This window comes from Macrosteles quadrilineatus, unplaced genomic scaffold (assembly GCF_028750875.1).
Source record: "Macrosteles quadrilineatus isolate MER2022 unplaced genomic scaffold, UCM_ALF_1.0 Scaffold_9__3_contigs__length_116548681, whole genome shotgun sequence".
Lineage (NCBI taxonomy): Eukaryota > Metazoa > Arthropoda > Insecta > Hemiptera > Cicadellidae > Macrosteles > Macrosteles quadrilineatus.
The window spans coordinates 18079344-18102489 of record NW_026542602.1 but is presented as its reverse complement, the minus strand read 5'-3'; the positions used below and the strand labels follow the sequence as shown (position 1 = coordinate 18102489).

The following is a 23146-nucleotide window of genomic DNA, read 5'->3' as shown; positions in this document are numbered from 1 at the left end:
AACTTGAGCCATTCTTATGCCCCCAGTACACTCTCGCCGAGGCAAGGCGAGCGTTGGCGAGTGCGAGAGTGTACTCGGTTCGCTCGTCTTCTCTCGCCTTGACTCGGGTCGCCTCGCCTCGCCTTGCCTCGTGCTCGTCGGCGCTCCATCTGGAGTCGGTTTTTGGACACACACGAGTCAAAGGACCCGAGACTGCACGAGTGGTGAGCGCTACTTCCACATCGAAGTTTGTTCCTTTTCGACTGCGAGAAAATGCGAGAGTGTACATGGTTACCTCGCATAAGCTCTCGCCCGAATTGAATTACTCGGCGAGGTGCCTCGGTGAGCGTCTCGGCGAGAGTGTACTGGGGGCATTAGCATCTTCTATTTATAACAAAGAATGTATAGGTACTTAGCTTATAGGTAAGAGATTGGTCTGCAGCTGAACATGTGAATTGTTTAAATATAAAATCAATGCCACGACCAATAAAACTTAATAAGACCTGCCTGACTGGCTTTGGACTAGACGAGACTGAAAAACCGACCAGCCAGATTAGATTTAGATTAGTCGTCAAAAACCAAAAACGAAAAACAATAAGTCAAACGCATAGCAAATCAAAACAGTGTGTTATTTTGTATCTGTAAAGGAGGAATTTTTGTATACTTTTAAAGTACTTTTTTTATCTTCAAAGTTTCATGACCGTCTGAAATAGTTTTTTACTAATGTTTGAAACAGTACTAACAACATGTTGTAGAATTAATTAGTTCGGAAAAATAAAAGGTAAGCTTTTAAAGGTGGAGTCAACAGTTTCATCGGCATCGTGTTCAGCATTGTGAACTATGTCATATCACCTTTCTTTTTACAATTTAAACTTCTCCCAAGTATACAACTTTACATAAAACACGGCCTAAAATATATTTCCTTTCTATAAATAGCTCTCAATGGTATTTATTTTGATGTTATTAAATAATGTGAAGATCAAATTCTTAGCCTAGGCCTAAGTCTTAAGTCAGTAACAAGCCTTTTCTCAACTTCACGACATACTTTGTACATAATTAGTTCAATAATTTAATAATATAGTTATTTGATAAATGTATTATATACCTAATTTTGCTAAATTTCGAAACTAACCTAACTACCAATAAGAATCTAACTAAGTTGATCTTTTTCAGACTTGGGAAAGTTAAGTTTAGTTACAGTTACAAGTAAGTCGCTCTTTCCTAAAATGTAAACTAAACAAAATTCAAAAGTAACCGATTACAGTTACAAGTTACATGCTTCAAAATTTTAGAAACACTAAAAGACACGGCTGCACTTAAGTTTACGACCTACACTCAATCGAATGAAAAATATCGATATAGGCCTATAGATTATTCGATATATCGATTATTTCATTCGGTTTGTTAGGTTAGGTTTTAACCTCACTAACCAAACTTGATATAAGTTATCGAATGAAATAATCGATAGGCTATAAGTTATTGATCGATAAATTCGTTAGAATAAGTGTAGGACGTAGGTAAACTAAAGTGCAGCCAAACCAAAGTGTTTTTCTAAGTAACATTTAAACCAATAAAACACGAGGCATAAGCTATTGATAAGTCATGACACTTGGGCCTAAAAAAAGTTATAAGTTACAAGCTAGGAAATAAGTTAGTTTGAGCCAGAAAAAAATCTTGATTTTACCTTCGCATTGCTGATCTTAAATCTTAACCCTTTTTCATTTACGGTTAGGTACTATAATATACGGATAAAATCAATCTTTTCACTTTAAAATACCTAGGGTTTTTTTAACAAAAGGGTAACCTCTAAAAAGCATCACTAATTGAAATGGTATAAGATTACCTGTATCCGTAAGTGATCATAAAATTTGTTGTATTGAGCAACCGTTTTCAAGGTTAAATTCTCACCATCAGACTCTTGTTGTCACTCTTGCATGAACGGCGAGTTTTAGAAACACACAAAAAGACACTAACATTTAAATCAATAAAACACGAGACATATTGATAAGTCATGACAAACCGTCTGCCCGTGCCCCGTCGTGTGTGGAGTTAGTTCCCGAATTTATGGTAAATCCATATCAATAGGTCTTTATTTATTTATTTATTTATTTATTCCAACAGGAAACCCATTACATTGAACCATTACCAAGAAATAACAATAAAAATCAAAGCAAGATGTGATACAAATAGGCCTACTACAAATAATCAACAGCAACAGCAGCAACGAAATTAATACAATAGTCTAAATTCAACATCAAAAAATGTGTACTGTCTTGTGTTTTATTGATTTAAATGTTAGGCCTAGTGTCTTTTTGTGTGTTTCTAAAACTCGACGATCTCGCAAGAGTGACAACAAGAGCCTGATGATGAGGTTTTAACCTTGAAACCGGTTACTCAATACAACAAATTTTAAGACCACAGACGGAAACAGGTAATCTTACATCATTTTAATATTCAAGAAGTGATCCTGGACCAAAGAACATCAATATGAACTAGGGCCTAATTGAAAGCCTTTAAATTATAAGGCAAACGCTAAGTTACAACCACTCGGTTTCTTGGAAATTTTAAATGGTCGGGTAAAAAGTTATCACAGATTTAACTAAAATATTAGCGCTACAGCTTCTCATGCGGCCAGCATGGGTAGCGATCTCATGTGGGTAGCATGGCCTGGGTTATATCCCAGTCGCACCACTAAAAATTTGTATGTGTTGCAACTTGCAAACCCAGTGCTTAGCATCTCAGACTTGGACGGGTTAACTTCCTGGCTCTTAAATGGGTTTGGACCCCCCCCTCAGTAAGCGGGTGTAAGTTTGGACCCCCCCCCCCCCCGATCATTAGCGTTTACATTAACCAACTTTGATTTCAATTAAAAATGTCACTGGCCTAAATAAAAAAACCTTTAAATGCTGTAAAGTAGTGTGATGTAAACCTGCAATGCATGTTTTGGCTGTTATCCAGGACTCCGCCATCATCACAAAAGACGAAAGGATCCACTTATAAGGTGTCGTCAGGACAGATTAGCCTATCTGTCGGAATGAATATCCAGTCTACAATTTGCCACCTGGGGCAATTTACACATATGTAGTCCAAAAGCCATCTGTGATTGATTATTTCTTAATTTTTGTGTGAACGTGTAATCTGTGTTTGTGTTTTAGCTTATTTTGAGAAATGAATCTTTTTGTAGCCTGGCGATAACTGCTGAAAGGGATGTAGGTCTAGCCAGGTTTACTTCCCACCCCTTTACTGTAGGCCTAGGCCTATGTCAAAAATTATCAGTTTTTTTTTTTGTCATACAAACTTAGGGACATAAAATTGTATGCTTAAGTAGGTCTATACAAAAACAATGCTTTACTGTTGTCTGTTATTTCAGTTAAATCATGATTAGTTAAAATTCAAAAGTAGGCCTAATAATTTACAATAGTCTTTTTCCTGAGTACCAGTTAGATGATAGGCCTTAATGTGTTTTAATTTAAAAGCTAGGTACTAAAAATAGGGGGTTGCTACATATAATTATTCATGTTTTATTTAAAGTTTAAATTTACCGTAAATCTATTTGGGAAAACGAGTAGGCCCTCCCATTTGTGTTGTAGATAACTCATTACTGATAACATGTTATGTTTGATAAACCTCTAATTATGTGACTTGAATGAAATGAAAGGTTACTGTTTTTTGTTGAGATTCACATCATGGTTGTTATCATTTGCCATGTTAAAGTGTTGTGATAGTAAACATCTTGTATTGGATTTGTTTCTACAAATATGGAGTTTATTGCAAATAAAATTACTGGTAGGCTATTTAATTTTATCTACTTCAAGTCTTTATTTTTGTTTGGATATAATTTACACAGTAAAAAATAATTGTACAAATTCTATTAAGGACACAGAACTGAAGAATTTGTACAAAAAATTGAGGACAAAGTTGGAAATGTTGTTGTTTTTGGAAAACATTTAACAAAAGTCACATTTTGTCAATATGTTTAAGGTCTGTCTATGCACATTGAGCTATTGTTGACATGCCTGGATCTACATAGAGTCCGGATGTTTCCATCAATACAGCATGATCTTAAAATTAAAACAAATGCCCCTAAAAAAGCAATTACATATGGTACTTAAATGAACTTGGGCAAATTTAAGCAATGAAAAAATGCTTAAACTTACTGGTCTACATTTGTACATTTTGTAAGGGCTACCCAAAAACGAATTAAAAAAGTTTTGAAAAACTAAAACTAAGTTTATTAGTAGATATTAGTTTTATTCATTCCAAAAAAGTAGCCTATTATTAAAAACGTACTTTTAAACATAGTAGTGTAGGTACCAATAAACATATGCATTGGAATGGCATTCTGTACAAACCTGAAGCTTGATATTTTAAGTTAACTTAGGCCTATAGAACTTATAGATAGGCTATGCATAGAGATTTCCCCTTCGCAAATTTCAATATACCGGTACTGCAGATGTGGATTCTGTATAGCATGAAGTGTCATACATTTGTACATTTAATTTTAAGCATGTAATCTTTGTTGATGTTTATTTTAATAAATACTGGAACGTCAATTTCTGTCCAGGGCATGTCCATGCAAGATGGATCTACTGACAGCTCAGACACTGGTGTTTGAAACACTACAACAAGCAGCAAGTCAAAACTCGGACGTGCTCAAACCTGCCGAGCAAAAACTAAAAGAGTGGGAAGGTGTCCCTGGGTTTTACACCATTCTTTTTGTAAGTCCACTTGTTATTTTGTTCTTAAAAAATACTTGTTAGCATAAAATCGTTTGTTGTGGACACATTTCACTGAGTATTACATTAGAAGGAGATTCCCAATGTGTGATTACCAAAGAACTCTGATCTATCAATCATCATTTAAACTTCATATAACTACACCTTCCTGCTTACAGTTAAATACTATAGGCCACTAGGCCTAATCCTACTTATTTTACTAAGCAAAATGTTTAGATTAAGTATAGTGCACACCCTATCATGTGGACACCTCCGAACCGGACTCTTGTTCAAATTAAGAATTTTTTAATCCCTCAGAAGCTATTAGGCCTACAAAAATTAATGAACGAATTTCAAAACAACACATGTATGTAACATTAGTAAAATATAGTTAAAAAATTGTAAGTCGGTTGCTCAGTCGGTAGTGTCATGGACTTTGGGCCCAATGCAGCGATGTCGTGGGTTCGGATCCTGATCACTGCCTCTACTTTTCATCAATACAGTTCACCCTTCTTGTAGCCTACTGTACCGCTCACCCTTCAATTTGCTGGATACGCTCCACGCATAGGTCCATAGCCTATGTAGTCGGGTAAATGCAACGATAAAAGAGGCTGTTAACCTCTTTAAAAAAATAGTACTGGACAACATAGTAATGGAGTAATAACAACTGTACCAAACTGCACCAGACAAATAAGTTATGACTTATTTTTTATTTCTGGATACTGACAAAAAAATGCTGGGGAAGCCTAGGCCTATATTTAAGCGTATGTGTCATATGCCAATAGTCGTCTTAACAAAAAATGAGAGTAAGTTTACTATGTATCTATTCTAAGTATTCTTGTCTATTCCTTTCTTCTTCTCTAAGTTTATAATTTTTTTTTTGTCTTTGCAGGATATTTTTTCAACCCACACTGTAGACGTCAATGTCAGATGGCTTGCTGTTTTATATTTTAAGAATGGAATTGAGAAGTACTGGAGAAAAGGTGCTACAAAGTGAGTAAAACCCTCACTTTAGCTATCAAATAATGTTGTTTTGATCTTCTTAAACAAAGTTTATTTCACTGTCTACATTGACTACGAATTTGGGCTGGAAAAAACAAATTATACTAGACCTAGTTAAGTAATAACAAATTCTGTACTAAACATAATTTCACTGTAGATTCATCAGATACAACCGTGGAAGCTACCTCCGCGCCCTGGCAACAAGAAAATTAATACCAGTCCGGTCGGATAGTTGAAACAACGTAAATTTAATCATATCCAGTTGCTCGAAAGTAGTCTATAAGTTATATTCAAGGCCAGATTGCCAAACACTTAAAAAAAAGTTATAAACAAAATATTTGCAAGTGCAGAAATAAACCTCAGTATTACCGAAGGGTAATCTTTTCAATATAATCACACATTCTTCTGCTAAGAATTTTTTCCCCACTTTCTTACCCAACAAGGCCTAATGGAAACAAAAACTGCAGTCTGAAGTATTTTAGACTGCCACCATTCTATACAACTTATGTTTTTTAAACCTAATTATTGTTGTCCTTAATTTTTGCAAAATCAAATTGTTATCAAAAAGTGTAAGAGGCATTTAATCTTAATCACTATGTTGAGCATATCTAAAAAAATTCATATCTGTTAGGTTGCCATCCCCAGATGAGTTATTTTGCTTGTTAGTTACGTTTGTAATGAACATATCATAAATTATCACAATAGGCTATACTTTTAGTAGGCCTATGCCTGTATATATTCATTATCAAAATTTAGGCCTACTTGTTTGTTTATGTTTTAGTGGCATTTCAGAAGAAGAGAAAGCAGGGATCAGACAAAAAATAGCCTCCACCTTCAATGAACCTGTGAACCAAATCGCCGTGCAACTGGCAGTAGCTATATCTAAAATGGCCAGGTAATCTTGTGGTATTACATTAGATTATCTATTGTGCTGAAAATAACTTCGGTTTTATTGAAAGTTGGAATCAACATAATCAAGTTATAGACACAGTCCTAACTACAGAAAACAGCTGTATTAGTCAGCTACCTGGGATTTTATTCCATTCTATACAGTGGCGTAACTACTGGGGGGGGGGGATGGATGAGGGGGATAGAACACCCCCCCCCCCCCAAAGGCAAAAATAACAAAAGAACTGTTGACGAAATAACCTCCTCCATAATGGTTTCATAATGAACATTGTTCACAGAGGATCAATCAGGAATTGTCGCGGGTAATATCATAATCTTTGGGAATAAAATCGGGGATTTCCAGTGGCGATTACGTGGAAAATCATCATTAGGTTTGCAACGCTGCCGCTCATGCACTGTAAGCTTAAGTTTTCAGCCTGTTAAAATCAATTTAGGTATAATAAAAACTCAGTAGATACGGCTCTTCACGCGCAGCTCAGTAGGCTACAGTACAACAAAAACTTACAGCCTCAATTGGGTTGATTTTTGGAGTTATTTTGAACATGATTAGACCTCTGGAATGCCTGAAAACGCGAGTTTTGAGTTCTAGTTTTTCAAAATTTTCCGAGAGGAAATTTTCCTGGACCCCTCTATTTACTGCAGGGTATTCCATACCCTCTAGGTCCCCGGTGTTGGGGCTCCTCCATCTCTCTCCCCCCCCCCCCCCCAAAGCCACATGTTCTAGTTTCGCACTGATTCTATACTCATCCTGCATCCAAAGCCTAAATATGGTACACACCTAGAAGGCATTGATGTTTCAACAGTAATGTTAATAATAATAAAATTACACCTAATATTATACCTGAAAAAGGTAGTCACTCGTAATGTTGCATGTCTTGTTTTATGACAACCAAACACCTGTTCAGCCCAAAAACCCAGTCTATGTCAATGCAGTTATGAAATTATACTAACTGCTAAAAACAAGAGTTTTTAAGTGAAAAATCCATAACCAGCTCTCTTAAAGGAAAATGAGGGGGTTTTAGCCTCACAGGCTTAAATAAAAAATAAAAAAATACCAACCCATTGCAGCTTAAAACAATTGTAATGTTTAAAAATATATTAAACTAGCTGTACCCGCGGGCTTTGCCCCGCTTAACTTCATAAGTATTCGCATGGCTCAATCACGTCCTGGTTGAAGTTCGTTCGCTACGCTCACTCACCTTCAGGTTGGAAATTGTTCGCTGCGCTCACTTGTTTTCAGGTTAGCTCGTTCGCTACGCTTACTCGCCTCCAGGTTGATGTTCGTTCGCTACGCTCACTCACCTTTTGGTTGCAAATTAGCTGTTGTCATAAATTTAAAAAAGTCAACCCTTTTATTGTTTATAATACAGTACTTTTATAAAGGTTTTTATGTTTTAATATTTAACATTGGAGAATTTAAACGTTGTTAAGTGCACAGGTGTGCTGCGATTGGGGTTTAATACATTTGGACTTATTCAAAAGTAAAATAGTTTTCTGTGCTGCAATCTGTAGAAACACTGTGGCACTATTTCAAATCATGACTAATGCTAATACAGAATGTTGTGATTATTCAACCTACAAAACAGTTGGTGAAAGTAAACATCTGATTTTAAATTATATTTTTTGTAAACATTGTAGATCAAAAAGTCTGACATTGGTCCACTTAAAACACTCTGGGGCAGAGCCCTTTTGACGGATCTGCACCAAACTTCACTCGAACCATCCTTGAAAAATGCTTAATAATGCCTGAAAGTTTCATTACAATCTGTCGAGCGGTTTCGGAGTCCATAACGTATATACACACACACATACATACATACATACGTAGTTCCTCTTTTATAGATATAGATTTATATATATTTGATAGAAGAGTTCTCCACCTTCCAGGCATAGTTTGTTTAAAGTTATTTCAATTAAGTATCCCATTGTAAACTGAATGCTTGTTATTATTATTTTTACCATTAATATTCACTCTCATCTTATATTTTTGTAGCCATTATAAAAGCCCTATTAATGTTGCCAATTTTGATACTATTCAATGTAGGCTCATCTTTATTAATAAATATAAGTTAAGATTATGAACATGAATATGCTGCACAGATTGGACTGGCCAAGAGAGTGGGGCTCGCTGATGCCGACTCTGCTAGAGGCAGTTAAGCTGAGTGACCCCCTACAGCAGCACCGAGCTTTACTTACTCTGTATCACGTCATCAAGGCGTTGAGCTCCAAGCGGCTCATCGGCGACCGTAGGACCTTCCAGGAGCTCACTGCCAACATCTACGGCTTCATGCTGGCTATGTGGGAGGAGCACACCTGTTTGGCTATCTCTCAGGTGAGTTTAGTGTAGTTTTAGCAAGGTTGTTTGGTATAAAAGGTACCTTCGCTTTTCCCATTTTTTCTTTTTTGAGTAAATATTCTAAAAGGAAAATGAGCTATTGGTTTTATTTAGAGATTTGTCAATTCTTGATACTGAGTTGTATTTATGTCTTTCTTATGCTTAATTAGATTCCTTCTTATCCTGGTAAGCCTGTGCTAATTTGACAGAAATTGACATTTATTGAATTGAACTTAGTCACCTTTGTCGTTTATAGTTTATATTCAGTAGCTAGCTTTTTAGTCATTAGCGATACAATTGTGTTGATTTAATATAAGCAAGTGGTTGATAGCATTAGCAACAATTTTAGGTAGGGATGGACGGGATTGAATTTTTAGTTCGGGGCGGAATGGGATGGGAAATGACTCGCGGTCATAACGCGATTGTTGAAATGACTCGCGGTCATGACCCGACTGTCGAAATGATTCGCGGTCAAGACGCGATCGTCAAAGTCAAAATGACTCGCAGTCATGACACGATCGTCAAAATGACTTGCGGTCATGACGTGATCGTTGAAATTACTCGTGGTCATAGCGCGATCGTCGAAATGACTCACCTTTGTTGAAATACCTTCGCCTCCTGCGTTCGTGGAACTATCGTGAACATCTCTCGCGATAGCGGCGTCATCGTCACTTGCAAAGCGGCAAAATTGCCGACGATCGGATCAAATCCCATCTGAAAATTTCCCGAGTAAAATGTAATCCCGTCCCGAAAATGGAGAATTTTTTTTTAGTCGGGTCCCAAAAATTTTTTGAAATTTCGGGACCCATCCATCTCTAGTTAGCAGAAATGTCTAATTAACACCTAAAACTCTTGATAAAGACTTTTCTTTAATTGCTGATTTCGTTCATATTTTCCCTGAAAATCTTTTTATTTTCCGGGCCTTTGATTTCAACCCACAAAGCAAAAAAAAAAAAAAAAAATAGCATTCAATCATGCAATATTGGTTATAATTAGTGATTGTTGTTGAACCACGTTGAGCTGGTGATTCCAAAAATAGGCTAAACTAAAGAATATATTATTTTCAGCTCCAGAGTGTTGGGCCTAACAACAGTGAGCCCAACAAATGTTTAGAGAATGCAATGCTATCATTGAGGATTCTAACAAAACTGACAATTCATGGACTCAAGAAACCTCATGAGTTCCCAGATGCTAACACCTTCCTCAAATTGGTCTTTGAACGGGCGAAAACAATGTTGCATTGCAGTAAGTTACATCATTCTTTGCTATTTATTAAATCATTAAAAATTGAGATGCGGCCGCTACTTAGCGTATCTAAACCAAAATATGAATGAATGATAAATGTTGTTCCTTATTCATAAAACTCAAACAAAATTAACAACTTGGTCCATCAGCTAACTGTTTCTTGTGGGTTTGTATGTCATGGGTTTAGAAAGAACACAGGAGAAGATAGGATTAATAGATAGATAGATTAATAGATTAATTAATAGATAGATTAATTTGATAGTTTTTAAAAGTTCTGTGACTAAAGTAATAGTTTAAACTATAGGTAAAGTATTACTTAATAAATGGAAACATAAGACTTTTAATGGATAATTAAAACTGAGTTAAAAATGTAATTACAAAAATACTCACTTTAATCTGAGCAAAAAGCACATGTTTTTAACAATAAATGAAAATTCTTCTAGTGAAAACTGCAAGACCATATAATGCACTCTTTATAAAGCTGATTAATTATTATCGATTATTAACACTTAATCGTTGGACTATTGCAATATTTCGCAAAACTAAATTAAATAATACACTCAAGACAGGAAGTAACCTACACTTGACTCATGCAACAGGTTTCTGCTGATGCAACAGGTTTCTGCTGATGACGTCTGGACCTCCACTCCCCCTACCCATCACTAACTTTTAGACAGCTTATCACTTGGAACTGACCCTTGGATACAGTATCTCCAGCTGTGTTTACATTGCCAATAGAACTCTTTAAATCATTGTTGCAAATTATCTGGAATTAGCTGTCACCTTTTTTAAGCCTATTTTATTTTCTCAAGTTTTATTGCTGTTGAATATTGACACCGTATATTCTATAATTTTATTTTTTGAACAATAACATAATATACAATGATTTAAAATAATGAAGTAAAACTGCAGAAGATTTAATTGAGTAAATGGTCACAGCAATAACTGCACTGCAATTACTACAACTGCATTGAAATGGATAACAACTGGCACTACTAACTTGTTCCAGTGTACCCATAGCCGAGACCTAATCAAGATTTGTTATCATCTTTATTTATGGACTTAAAACAATTACAGCACCTATTTTGTTATGACTATTTGCTACATGGTTTTTTAATGAAATAAAATTGACACTGTTATCCTTTATTTAATGGGATAATTTATTATAAAAATAAGACTTTAGTATTATTATTTAAAATATATATATATATATATATATAAAAATAATAATAAAGTTTTTAAAATGAGCCAATGTGGTGTGTGTAAAAGAAATGTAAGGTCTTCAGCTGTACAATGCAAAGGAATATGCCACAAATGGTTTCATACAAAATGTTTGAATATGTCTTATAGTGATTATAATGAAATTTATAAAGGAGAAAATTTGGACTGGAGGTGTCTTGATTGTAACTCAACATCAAATCATAATAGTCATGAAAAAAGTTCCAGCATAGTTGATTTAGAGAAAAAGGTTACAAGTGTGAATTCTGATGAAAACGAAGACTTAGAAAGTTCACTCATTCTGGCTGCTGAGGCAGGTAATATTTTGCTAAAGGAAAATGAAAAGCTGAAACAGGAGTTGCATAACGCAAGACAAAATTACTCTCAATCCAAATTGGAACTTGATGACAAGATTACCCAATTAGAAAGTCAACTTGAACAATGCAATTCCCTTTTCAACAAGGAAAAGTACGAACTTGGTCTGAAAATCAAAGCCTTAGAACATAAAATCAAAACAGAGATGGCTCATAAGGTTTCGTTGATTGATCAAGCTGAAGCAGAAAAAGACAGTTTAATCAATGAATTAAATTTGCGCAAGAGTCCATGTGAACAGTGCAAGATATTAAAGGAAGAGTCAGCTAAGATGCTAGAATCTATCAGATGTCTTGAAGCACAAAAAACGGACTATGGAATTGGTGAATCAAATAAGGACCTCAACACATGTCTACAAGTCCTTGAAATCGACAATCGAAGCTTGATAGAAGAGCTCAGGACAGTAGAATCAAAACTAAAAAAGGCTCATGAAGAACTTGATTTTTTTAAAGACATCTCTACATGGAATCCATCAACTCCATTCACTGTACAAAAAGGTACATCAGACATACCATTAAAAAATAGATTTACAAAGTTAATTGACTTGCAAAATGTAACTCAATGCAGTACTTATAATGAAAAAAATGAATACACCTCACATAGCAAGAAGATTAAGAATAGTCAAACCAAAATAAATTGTGGACCTACAACTAAAAAATCAAAAATATTAATTCTTTCAGATAGTCATGGGAGAAAACTATCAGACTTAATGAGCAACAAAATTGGCAAGAGATTCTCAATATCGTCAATCATAAAACCAAATGCTAAATTTGAAGAAGTAATTGAAGATTTGGAAAAGATCAGTCAACATTTTTCTGTAAAAGACTACATAATAGTGTTGGGCGGCACTAACAATTTCAGTGAACCATGTACTAAAGAGAGAATTGACCTAACTAAACTATTGGATGCCGTCAAAAGAACAAATGTTCTGTTCCCAGGAATTCCTCTGAGATATGACACAACATCACAAAACAAAAGCATTTCTGAGTTTAATAACAATCTCATTAACACTTTTTTTGCACCCCACAATAGATGCCCTGGAATCGTTATCATGGAGAAGACTAGGTTTTATAGAAGGGATCATACTCAGCATGGACTTCACTTTAATTACAACGGGAAGCGTAAACTTAGTAATGCCCTAAACAGTTCCATACTTAGGCACAATAGAGAGCGCAGTTCATGCTCCCAAACTGGTGAACTTTGTTCCGTCCTTCACCTGCCCAGGTACATCAGACTCTCCTGGTATTGAGCCAGCCACATTGCAATTTAATGGCAATATACAAGACACAAATGCCTTCCCTTTGCTGCCTTCTTCTTCAACTTCATTAAAGACAGTCAACCCAAATGCTAAACCACCAAATGCTAAAATCTCAGTTCTTCAGAAAGATATGAGACTTGTGTTTGATCAAATACAAAATGACACCTCTGTAGCACTGGCTCATACAATTTCTGCTGATTTTAACAACCCCCGACACATGTCAGCGGGAGTGGCAGTGGCTTTCAGGGAACGATTCGGCAGACCTCAGATCTCTGACTGTGTCACAAAAAATCTAGCTCTCCAGAAGGTGGAAAATGGCCCGTTAGTGTACAGTTTGGTAACTAAAGACTCCTACTGTGGAAAACCAAGAAATCAGGACTATGATGCAGCCTTCAGTGACCTGGAACTAGATTTCAAAAGAAAAGGTTTAAAAAAGTTATATTGCTCTGCAATGGGTTGCGTTAGGGATATGATTGAGCCTCGTCACTTCATTAAAAACCTAGTAAGATTTCATTTTGCTACTGGTGCTGAGGTCTGCATAGTGTCTTATGACCAAAAAGCACAAAGAACTCTTTGGAGGGGGCGGTCACATGAAGCGTTTGTCACAGCATTACATAATGAAATCTCAAATCAACTTGAAGAATGTCAAAGACCAACGGAGGAACACAATGCAGCTAACGTCTTGAATGTTGCAGCAGCGAAAACGATGATGCAGCCTGAAGCATCGATGCAGCCCAACAAACCACTAGAAAGTGTATTGTGCAGTGCAAAAAGTCAGTCTGGTGAAGTGAGTGTAGATATGGAGAGTAAAGATGAAGATGAGTCCCCTGTACATATTAATTCCATGGTATTTGAGAGTGAAATTGTAAATAGTAGTCTTAGGAATAATACAGAATGTTTTTTAGAGAAGTAGTTCAGGTTGAGGAGTCCAAGAAAAAATATGAGTTAGGAAAGAATCTTGATGACAGTTTTGTTTTGTTACATTTTAATATCCAGGGCTTCTTAAATAATTATTTAGATTTAGTTTTCTTCCTGGAAAGTCAACAAAGAAAGGTTCAGGTAATTTCTTTAAATGAACATTGGCTAAATTCAACATGTATAAATTTATTAAACAGTTTAGATGATTTTAAAATTGCTGATTTTTATGCTAGAGCTGATCAATCTAGAGGAGGCTCATGTTTAATGATAGATAAAAATTTAAGTTTCAAAATTAGAAATGACTTGAAATTTCTGAATGAACCATATTGTTTTGAAGGGTCATTTATAGAAGTTAAGGAGTGGAATTCGGTCTTTGTATCAATATATAGAATTCCTGGAGATAATTTTGATAAAATATTTTTAGAAAAATTTGAGTTATTACTCGACAAATTGGCATTGGAGGCAAAATCTAAAAATGTTTTTATATCTTCTGACTTAAATATTAATCTGTTATCTGACAAAGCTAGTACCTGTAAAGTTTTTGAAATCTGTGATTGTTTTGGATTTGTACCAAATGTATTTATACCTACAAGAGTAACTAAAAATTCTAGTACTTGTATTGACAATATATTTTCTAACATCGGAGCTAAGAATACTAGTAGCTTAGTTGTAGACATCGGTGCATCAGACCATAAAGTATTGATATTGTCATTTGAGAAAAGGTCTTCTCCAATACTTAGATGTAAAAACAAAGAACTAATTCGTAAATTTACAGAACAAAATTTAAAAACTTTTGAAATGGCTTTAAAGAATGCACATTATGATATTAACACACCAAATGTAAATACAAACTACAACAACTTTCTTAATACATTTCTAAATTTATTTAATGAGGTTTTTCCAAAAACAGTTAATACAAGATCAAATAAAACACAAAAAAGGAAAAATTGGATTACTTTAGGAATCAAAATTTCAGCAGAAAATAAAAGAAAATTGCACCAGGAATCTAAATGGAATAGAAACCCACAATTTTTAACTTACTACAACAATTACAGGAAAACTTTCAAAAAAGTCGTTGCATTAGCTAAATTAAAGGCAAATGATGATTTTATTAAAAGGTCCAAAAATAAAAGTAAAGCATCTTGGTCAGTCGTAAAACAAGAAATTGGATTAAATAGAAAAAACTCGGACACACCGGTTGAGATCCAATTGAATGATGGAAACGACCAATATGGTAGTGCATTGGCAATAGCAAATAAATTTAACAATTTTTTTATAAATGTTTCACAAATTGCTAACCAAATGACAGATAAAGATAAATCCATTCAGCTACTAAACAATAGTCAACATTTAATTAGACTTCAAAATTCTGCTTTACAATTTAAATTTAGGAAAATTTCAGTTCAGGATCTAAGAAAAGTTTTTACCAGTCTTAGCAATACTAAATCTTCAGGTTGGGACGAAATTCCCCTCTTTGTTATTAGTAGAGTTTTTAAAATTATTGAACAACCTCTCTGCACACTAGTGAATCAGTCCCTTGAGGAAGGAATTTTCCCTGAAAAACTTAAATATGCAGAGATAAAACCTCTTTTTAAAAAGGGTGATGTTAACAATCCTTCTGACTACCGACCAGTTGCTCTTTTGCCCTGTTTTTCAAAAGTTTTTGAAAAAATTGTGAAAACTCAACTTACAGATTATTTGGAACAAAATAATTTACTAAATCCATCTCAGTTTGGTTTCCGCTCAAAATCCAGTACTGAAAAGGCTATTACCAGGATGATTAACTGCATTGCGGAGGCCTTGGACGGGTCGCAGCGCACAATAGGTGTGCTGTGTGACCTGTCCAAGGCTTTTGACTGTGTTGATCATGATATATTGCTAGAAAAATTAAGTAGACATGGAATAAAAAATGTGGAATTAAAATGGTTCATTTCATATTTAAAAAGCCGTAAACAAAGAATTATATTACAGAAATGCCAAACCAAATATAAGTCAGAGTGGGGTTACACACCCTACGGAGTTCCTCAAGGTTCCATTCTTGGACCTTGTTTATTTTTAATTTATGTAAATGATTTATGTAATGTTACAAAAATGCATACTTTTCAATATGCAGATGATACTGCTTTAATCTGCACCGAACAAAAAACATTGGATTTTAAGCAAGACTTAATTACTAATGAGTTTCAACTCCTCGGGGACTGGTTCACAGTAAATGGTCTATCTATGAATGTGTCAAAGACACAACTAATTCACTTTTCAGTTGCTAATGAGAATAGAGACATTGTTGTAAATTCAAACCAAACATCAATATATTCTCAAAACTCAGTTAATTACCTTGGAATTGATATAGATTGGCAACTTAATTGGCAAACAAACATTAAGAATCTATCAAAGAGACTCAGATCAGCTATACTTGTTCTTCGGGTAATTCGACATACTACAAATTTAGACACACAATTAGCAGTATACCACGCTTATTTTTCTTCCATTATGAATTACGGTTTAACGGTATGGGGTTCTTCTAGTCATGCCGAACAAATTTTTATCCTCCAAAAAAGAGCAGTTAGAGTCTTAGCGAAAGTGTCTCGAATTACTCACAGTAAAGAGTTTTTCATTCAGTTTAAAATTCTTACTTTGTATAGTTCTTATATCTTTAAACTAGCTTTAATGGTTAAAAGTGATTTTGACACATTCATGGAAGATCAACATGCCCATCCTCACAACACTAGATTTAAAAACAATATAAAACCAGTTCAACACAGACTTAAAGTATTCCATTTATCTCCTCAGTACATGGGCCCAAAAATATATAACAAATTACCTTCTTCAATTAGGGACACTGATTCATTCCCTGAATTCAAAAAGAAGTTAAAAAACTTTCTTTTGGAGAAGGCCTTCTTCTCATTGGAGGAATATATGGAAGCTATGTAGATGTTAAGGCTCAGCAATGAAATTTATTTTAGTAATAATTTTAGTATAATAGAGACTATAAAATATTGTAACAATGACGAATCACCTGTCTGAATATGATGTTATGTGATTATTGGAAAATAAATAAATAAATAAATAGGTAAGGCTTCAGCATCAAAGGGTAAATAAGCTCACTCGTTCCCTTCTGTCTGACCTCTTCTACTAGACAGAAGGCAACTGAGACGGGTCAAAGGAATGATCACAAGTCTTGGTTACCTGAAATAGCACCTACATTTCTTAAGACTAGTGTACCTGTTGCTCGAATTCGAGCAATTTCGAAGTATTACAGGCGTGGTTTTAAAACTTTTAACAGTCATAATTTTTGATGACTTTAAAAGAGTCAACAAAGATTATGGAAATATTCACAATGTACATAAAAGTTCGATATAATCAAAATTTCTTGCTAATATCTTATCATTTTTCAAAAGCTGATCTGGTTATTTAGTGTTCTTTACAAATGTTTCCCACTCATAGCCGCATTAGGTTTACTTGGTGGTGTTCTATGACTTTCCTATGTTTTCATAGTTTGCAAATCGGCTCTTTCAATGATTGCTCAAGAAATGCAGCACAGTGTTAATGCAGGTTCCTTTTTAGTATATAAAATTGTCCAAGCTTTTTCGCTTGTTTTTCCATTGTAATATTTACGTTAGCCCAAATTCAAAAAGTAAATATTTCATTTCAATCAAGTCAGTAAACCTTCCTCAGGAGGAGCTCATAGACAGGATGCTGCAGTTCATCAAGCACCTCAAGTTTGACAGGCTCTAAAGTACAAAAGGGGGAGTGTTAAAAACCCTCATGTAGCTGATGTTCCTAGAAATAAGGTCTGCTCCATTCAACCAATCAGAAATCAGCTAATAGTTTTTTTACAGGAGTATCAACCAGGGGGGAACTTCAGTCTCAGGTGGAACGTTGTATCGTAAAGTTGACAAAAGTTCTTCTCTCTGTGCTGGAGAATCATCCTCTCTCATTTGTTGATTGTTTGCCGGCTACGCTTAATTTTACCGTTCACTACGCTTTCACACCAGAAGGCGCACCACTGTTGTTTGAACGCTTCCTAATCCAGTGCCTAAACCTGCTGAAGGGTATTCTACTATGTCCGGAGTACAAGCCTGCCAAAATTATTGAAGGTTAGTATTTATTTTTTAAGTGATATGCATTTTAAAACTTTATGAAAGAAATTAAAATAAAAAAAATTCTGTAAGTTAAAATATAGTAAGGATATACAAACAACTAGGGTGAAAGGCTAGATTGAACTTACGGGAATAACTTATACATCCTGATTTATGATTGTATATTTTAGGTAACATATTATTTTTAAATGGGCTTGCCTATGTGAAAAATCAAGAGTTTTGACCTAAAATAGTCACTCAAAATTGTTGATGCCCATTATTATTATTGGGTATGCTAGTATCTATCCCTTTCCTTTATTTATGTATCACTAAAAAATTAAAATTCTTAAAATTCTTAAAAATTCTTAAACTCTAAAAACTAAAATTCTTTAGTTATTTAAAATTCTTTTACTAGCTCTATTAGAAAGAATGATTATTCAGCAGTGATATAATGTTTTTTTACAATTTTACAAAAAATGTTGTATGCATAATGTTAATGTTATAAATATTTGCTATTTTGATTTTGATGATAAATAAAAATATACCGAACCTTTTGACTTCTTTTCAGAAACCAAAGAGCCAGACACACTAAGGGCTCATCAGATCAAGATGAGCTTTTTTGAGACGCCCATCCTGAACATTATGTGCCGCAAACTCATCACACACTACTTCCTGCTGGCTCCTCAGGATCTCCAGCAATGGGACGCCGATCCTGAGGGCTTCGGTAGGTCACAGGTCATATACTTTATTGGAATTTAGAATATAGTAGTTGTATTGGATTTTAGTGGAAGGGGTTCTGTATTTTATAGGGAGTTCTCCTTGCATACCTATCCCTTTTTTACTTAAAGTTTAAGGTTGGAATCATCAGGAACATGACTTTAGATCTCTTAGTAGCTAAAAGTCATCAGTAAATGGCAGCCTCTTAACCACTAGGCCAGCAGATCTCCATTGTTTCACTTACAACATCCTCATCTATTTTTTAAGTCATATTGCTTAAATGTATTGTGGCACAGTTTAACAATTGTTAACTTTTTAAGTTGACAGACTCGCAGGCAACATTGACTGTAACCAATTTTTGTTTGTTTATTTTTTACAGTTACTGACGAGGGAGGTGAATGTTGGAAATACAGTTTAAGGGTAAGGAAACATTACAAGTTAATACTATAGAAATCAGTGTGAGTTTTGTAAGGAAACAGTTTGGGTATTATTCGTAAGATAATTTTGATTTTGCATGGCTTATTTATTCATCTTCTAAAATTTATTGGATGAATTAACTGACTATTTTATGTTCCTTTAACACTTCAAATCATTTTCTTGCTGAAGGTTCTATACAAACGGTTAACAATGTCTATGTTTCAGTTAGCGACACATACCTTTCAAAAATTTCTCTGTTTTCAATATTTAATATATTTTTCAGCCTCAAATATGTAATATTAAAATGTACGTACAGTAAAACTCCAATCATCTTGATCAATTTGGATCGAACACCATCCAGGTAGCATAGTTGGATTTTCAAAAATATGAGTTTGAATTATTGTAGTTCTACTGTATCATTAGATTTATAACCTGTCTTAAATCATATGTTTTTAATTTTTTATCAGTATGGCATTTCTTTGTGGGGCACAGCTTCAAAATCAAACTTGGATATATTACAAAGATTTCAGTCAAAATTACTAAGAACCATCCTGAAAGCCCCTTGGTATGTATCCAACGTCACCATTCACAATGATTGCAAAATTCCATTTGTTACTGAAGAAGTTATGAGCTGCAGTAAAAAATACATCTCCAAGCTTGAGTATCATCCGAACCATTTGGCCCTCAACCTCCTAAGTCAACATGTCTACAGACTAAAAAGAGAAAATGTTTTAGACCTTCCGACTCGATTTGTACAACATGATTTGTACTCATGTTTTCCAATTGTTATTTTATTTATATAAATGCCATCATATTTACTTATTGTTTAATGTAAAATAGATTGTAAATAAAACTTTGTAAAAAAAAACCTTTTTATCAGTAAGCTCTTATCTATCTAGACTATTTAAATTAAAAGGTCTTATAAGTTAAGTTCAAGCGTTACATTTTTGTCGCCCCAAACAATGTGATTTTATATAAATCGAGACATTAAAGGCATTAGATGATAAAATTATAATTTTTCTTAATTAAAGCAAACTTAGTACTTTGTAGTTGTTTTTTTGGTAAATATCTACAATCATCTAGCAAAAATAGTGTACAAAAAAGATTATGAGGCAGTAAATAAGATCTAGTAAAAATTGTTTTTTTAAATATTCAGTCCCACAATCATACACTCTTTGCTACAACCAGGCATAATGCACACACTCCCACATTGCCTCAATTGTTGTATTGTAATGTTCTTTCGGCGGGCCATTGTAAGTCGGTAACAGGTTTCTTTCGATTTAACTGTGTATTCAATATTTTTGTGTGTTTTGTTTACTGTACAGCCATGCACAGAGACGCTGTTTGTCGGACTGTTTCACGACTTCCGCACAACGTTGAGTCCTCTATTGCTGCAGTTGATCACGGAGAACCACACTCCAGTGGATCCTCACAACCTGGACGCTATACTGGCCAAGGACGCTGTATACAACGCTGTTGGACTGGCTGCCTTCGACTTGTATGATGAGGTGAGTCACCAGCCAGTAGCGTCTCAATTGTCTGTTTGGTATGACTGGACTCAGATGTAGGTGAATTGAAACAACATCTTATCCAACCCTTGACTACTCTGAAGATAGACACCATACTTGACTGTACTTTCTCTTTGTTTATGTGCTCTGCAGAACCACACAATTCATTAAGTCCTCATACCTTGCATATCTCCCTGATCCTCTTCTCATCTTAGTCTCAGGGCTTCAAATTATCCAAAGCAGCTGGATGAAATATCACACTCCACCAGTACAGTAGATCTTGGATGAATATAACCATGTAGCCACCTCTAATACAAGGCAGCGGCATTGGTGTGTGACAATTGCCAAGGTAAAAACAAGAATAACAAACTTGTAAACATAAAGTATGCTCGTACGCTTGATTATAAATAAGTGCGACAGGTGTTTTCAGAACGGCTAACTGCAGCGTTGCCACTTTTGCCTCATCGCGGACTTGTATTACAGGTGGCTATGCTGTAACACCAAGACACTAGTGAACAATTTGAACCATAAAAAAAATAAAAATTATAATTAGATCAATTAAAATTCTAATTAAAATTTGACAAGTTGGTGATGAACGACTCGGAAACAGAAAAGCCACATTTGAGAAGACAAGGTTGGTCCATGGTGATCACCTGCCAGTAAACAACTCTTAACATGATAACAAAAAAGTAATGCTAGAAAAACTATTGATTCTAGTTTGGGAAAATTTTGTAATAATTTGATTGACAGTAATACTAATAGAATTTAAAATTAAAGGTTTTAAGGTGTCACTGACTAAAAACATAAGGCTTCCAATACCACCATAAATTCACAATAAAATATGAGTTAGACCTTTGGTCAAACTTGATATGAAAAGCACATTAAAACATACATTGTTTATGATAAGAAGTTGATCTTAAACACTGCTTAAAATTGTACAACAGGGTTTTTGTTTATAACATTTTCTATACAAAAAATTGTTATAGGTTAACTTTGACGAATGGTTCACAACTACATTGAGGACAGAGCTTCAGATGAAAGAAGGAAACTACAGGGTTATCAGAAGGAGGGTAAGTGTATTTTGGTTTTGTTGTTCAAATGAATCCGTCGTTATTTAACTTATCAACATAACAAACCCAAGTTCTACAACGGTTAAAGGCATTTAATTATGCACTAAGAGAAATAGTTCTTTTAATATACTGTACATTTAAATTGATAATGCCACTAGTTGAATAAAGATTTTTGATTTTGAAGTTGAATTTGATTGTGGCAGGTTGCTTGGCTAGTGGGACAATGGACTGGAGTGAAACTATCATGTGATCTGCGGCCAGCTCTGTACGCAGCAATGTTACCTCTGCTGCGTAGTGACGAGGATATTGCAGTAAGACTTACTGCCTGCAGCACCATCAAGAGTGCCGTCGATGACTTTGAATTCAACTCTGAACAGTTCATGGAATACCTAGACCCACTTTTTGGCCTTCTCTTCGCTTTGCTCAAAGAAGTTCACGAGTGTGATACAAAGGTGGGTTGTTGTAAGATTTATTGTTAATAGTTCATGTATAAAACTTTGAGTAGGATTTGAGTACTTGTAGAACAAAATAGAGAATAATAATACCTAATTAAGGAACAGCCAAGGATGAAAAAGAAGGATAATGGACGGAGAAAAGTAGTTTAGTAATTAAAATGAAAATATTAAATTACAAATGACGAAATATTGGGTGAAAAGATGAACACCAAAATTAACTTAATAGGTACCTACTAAATTTGTCAAAATGAAGGTCATATAAATATATTAATTAAAATAAACAAGGATGCTCTTTTAAAAGAGATTGAGTTAAACTTCCTTACCTCTATCGCCAAGACTTAAATAACAATAGACGTATTTGGTAGAAGTGGGCAGGTTGGGTAAATTCCTTAAGAGGTACAAATTTAGTAGTCATTTTGTTTGTTCCACTAATATTTAACTATTTGTGTGTGTCCGTCCAATAACAACTAGCTCTGCTCTATACGTACATTGTATTCTTAAAAAATTAAATCAATGAATAACTTTTGGGGTTTTATTAGTTCAATTCAAGGATCCATTTCAACCCATGTAAATCGTTATCTTTATTTTACCAGTTTACATAAATTAAGATAATTTGTCTGTTTGTCCAGATGCACGTACTGGGTGTGTTGTCGTTTGTGGTAGAAAGAGTAGGGATTGCTATCCGTCCCTACGCCAACTCTTTGGTTCAATATCTACCTCTGCTGTGGCAAGAATCCACCGACCACAACATGCTGAGATGCGCAATTGTATCTACCCTTGTACATCTAGTCAAGGTAAGGCCGGTCAAAGTGATAGATGTAGCTTCCTCTAAAGAAAGTTACTTGGCTTTGGAATTCATTTGGGACTGAGAGGAAACAAATTTAACCTTCCTACTCAGTTCCAAGCTGCTCCTCAAAAGTCACTTCTCCAGAATTAAAAGTTACTGTAT

General features: G+C 34.7%; 1 protein-coding gene across 1 annotated transcript in view; it reads left to right on the top strand.

The window, feature by feature from the left end:
- The first annotated feature begins 572 nt into the window (after positions 1–572).
- Positions 573–23146, top strand: part of LOC129002521 (importin-11-like) — a 31325-nt gene continuing 8751 nt past the window's right edge. The window contains exons 1-13 of the mRNA XM_054430389.1: positions 573–760; positions 4544–4697; positions 5587–5687; positions 6478–6591; positions 8706–8937; positions 10008–10185; positions 17791–18048; positions 18599–18754; positions 19127–19167; positions 20490–20672; positions 21659–21742; positions 21946–22194; positions 22827–22991. Coding sequence (XP_054286364.1) covers positions 4560–4697; positions 5587–5687; positions 6478–6591; positions 8706–8937; positions 10008–10185; positions 17791–18048; positions 18599–18754; positions 19127–19167; positions 20490–20672; positions 21659–21742; positions 21946–22194; positions 22827–22991 — 1899 coding nt within the window. The 5' untranslated portion in view covers positions 573–760; positions 4544–4559. The remainder of the gene's footprint in view (positions 761–4543; positions 4698–5586; positions 5688–6477; positions 6592–8705; positions 8938–10007; positions 10186–17790; positions 18049–18598; positions 18755–19126; positions 19168–20489; positions 20673–21658; positions 21743–21945; positions 22195–22826; positions 22992–23146) is intronic.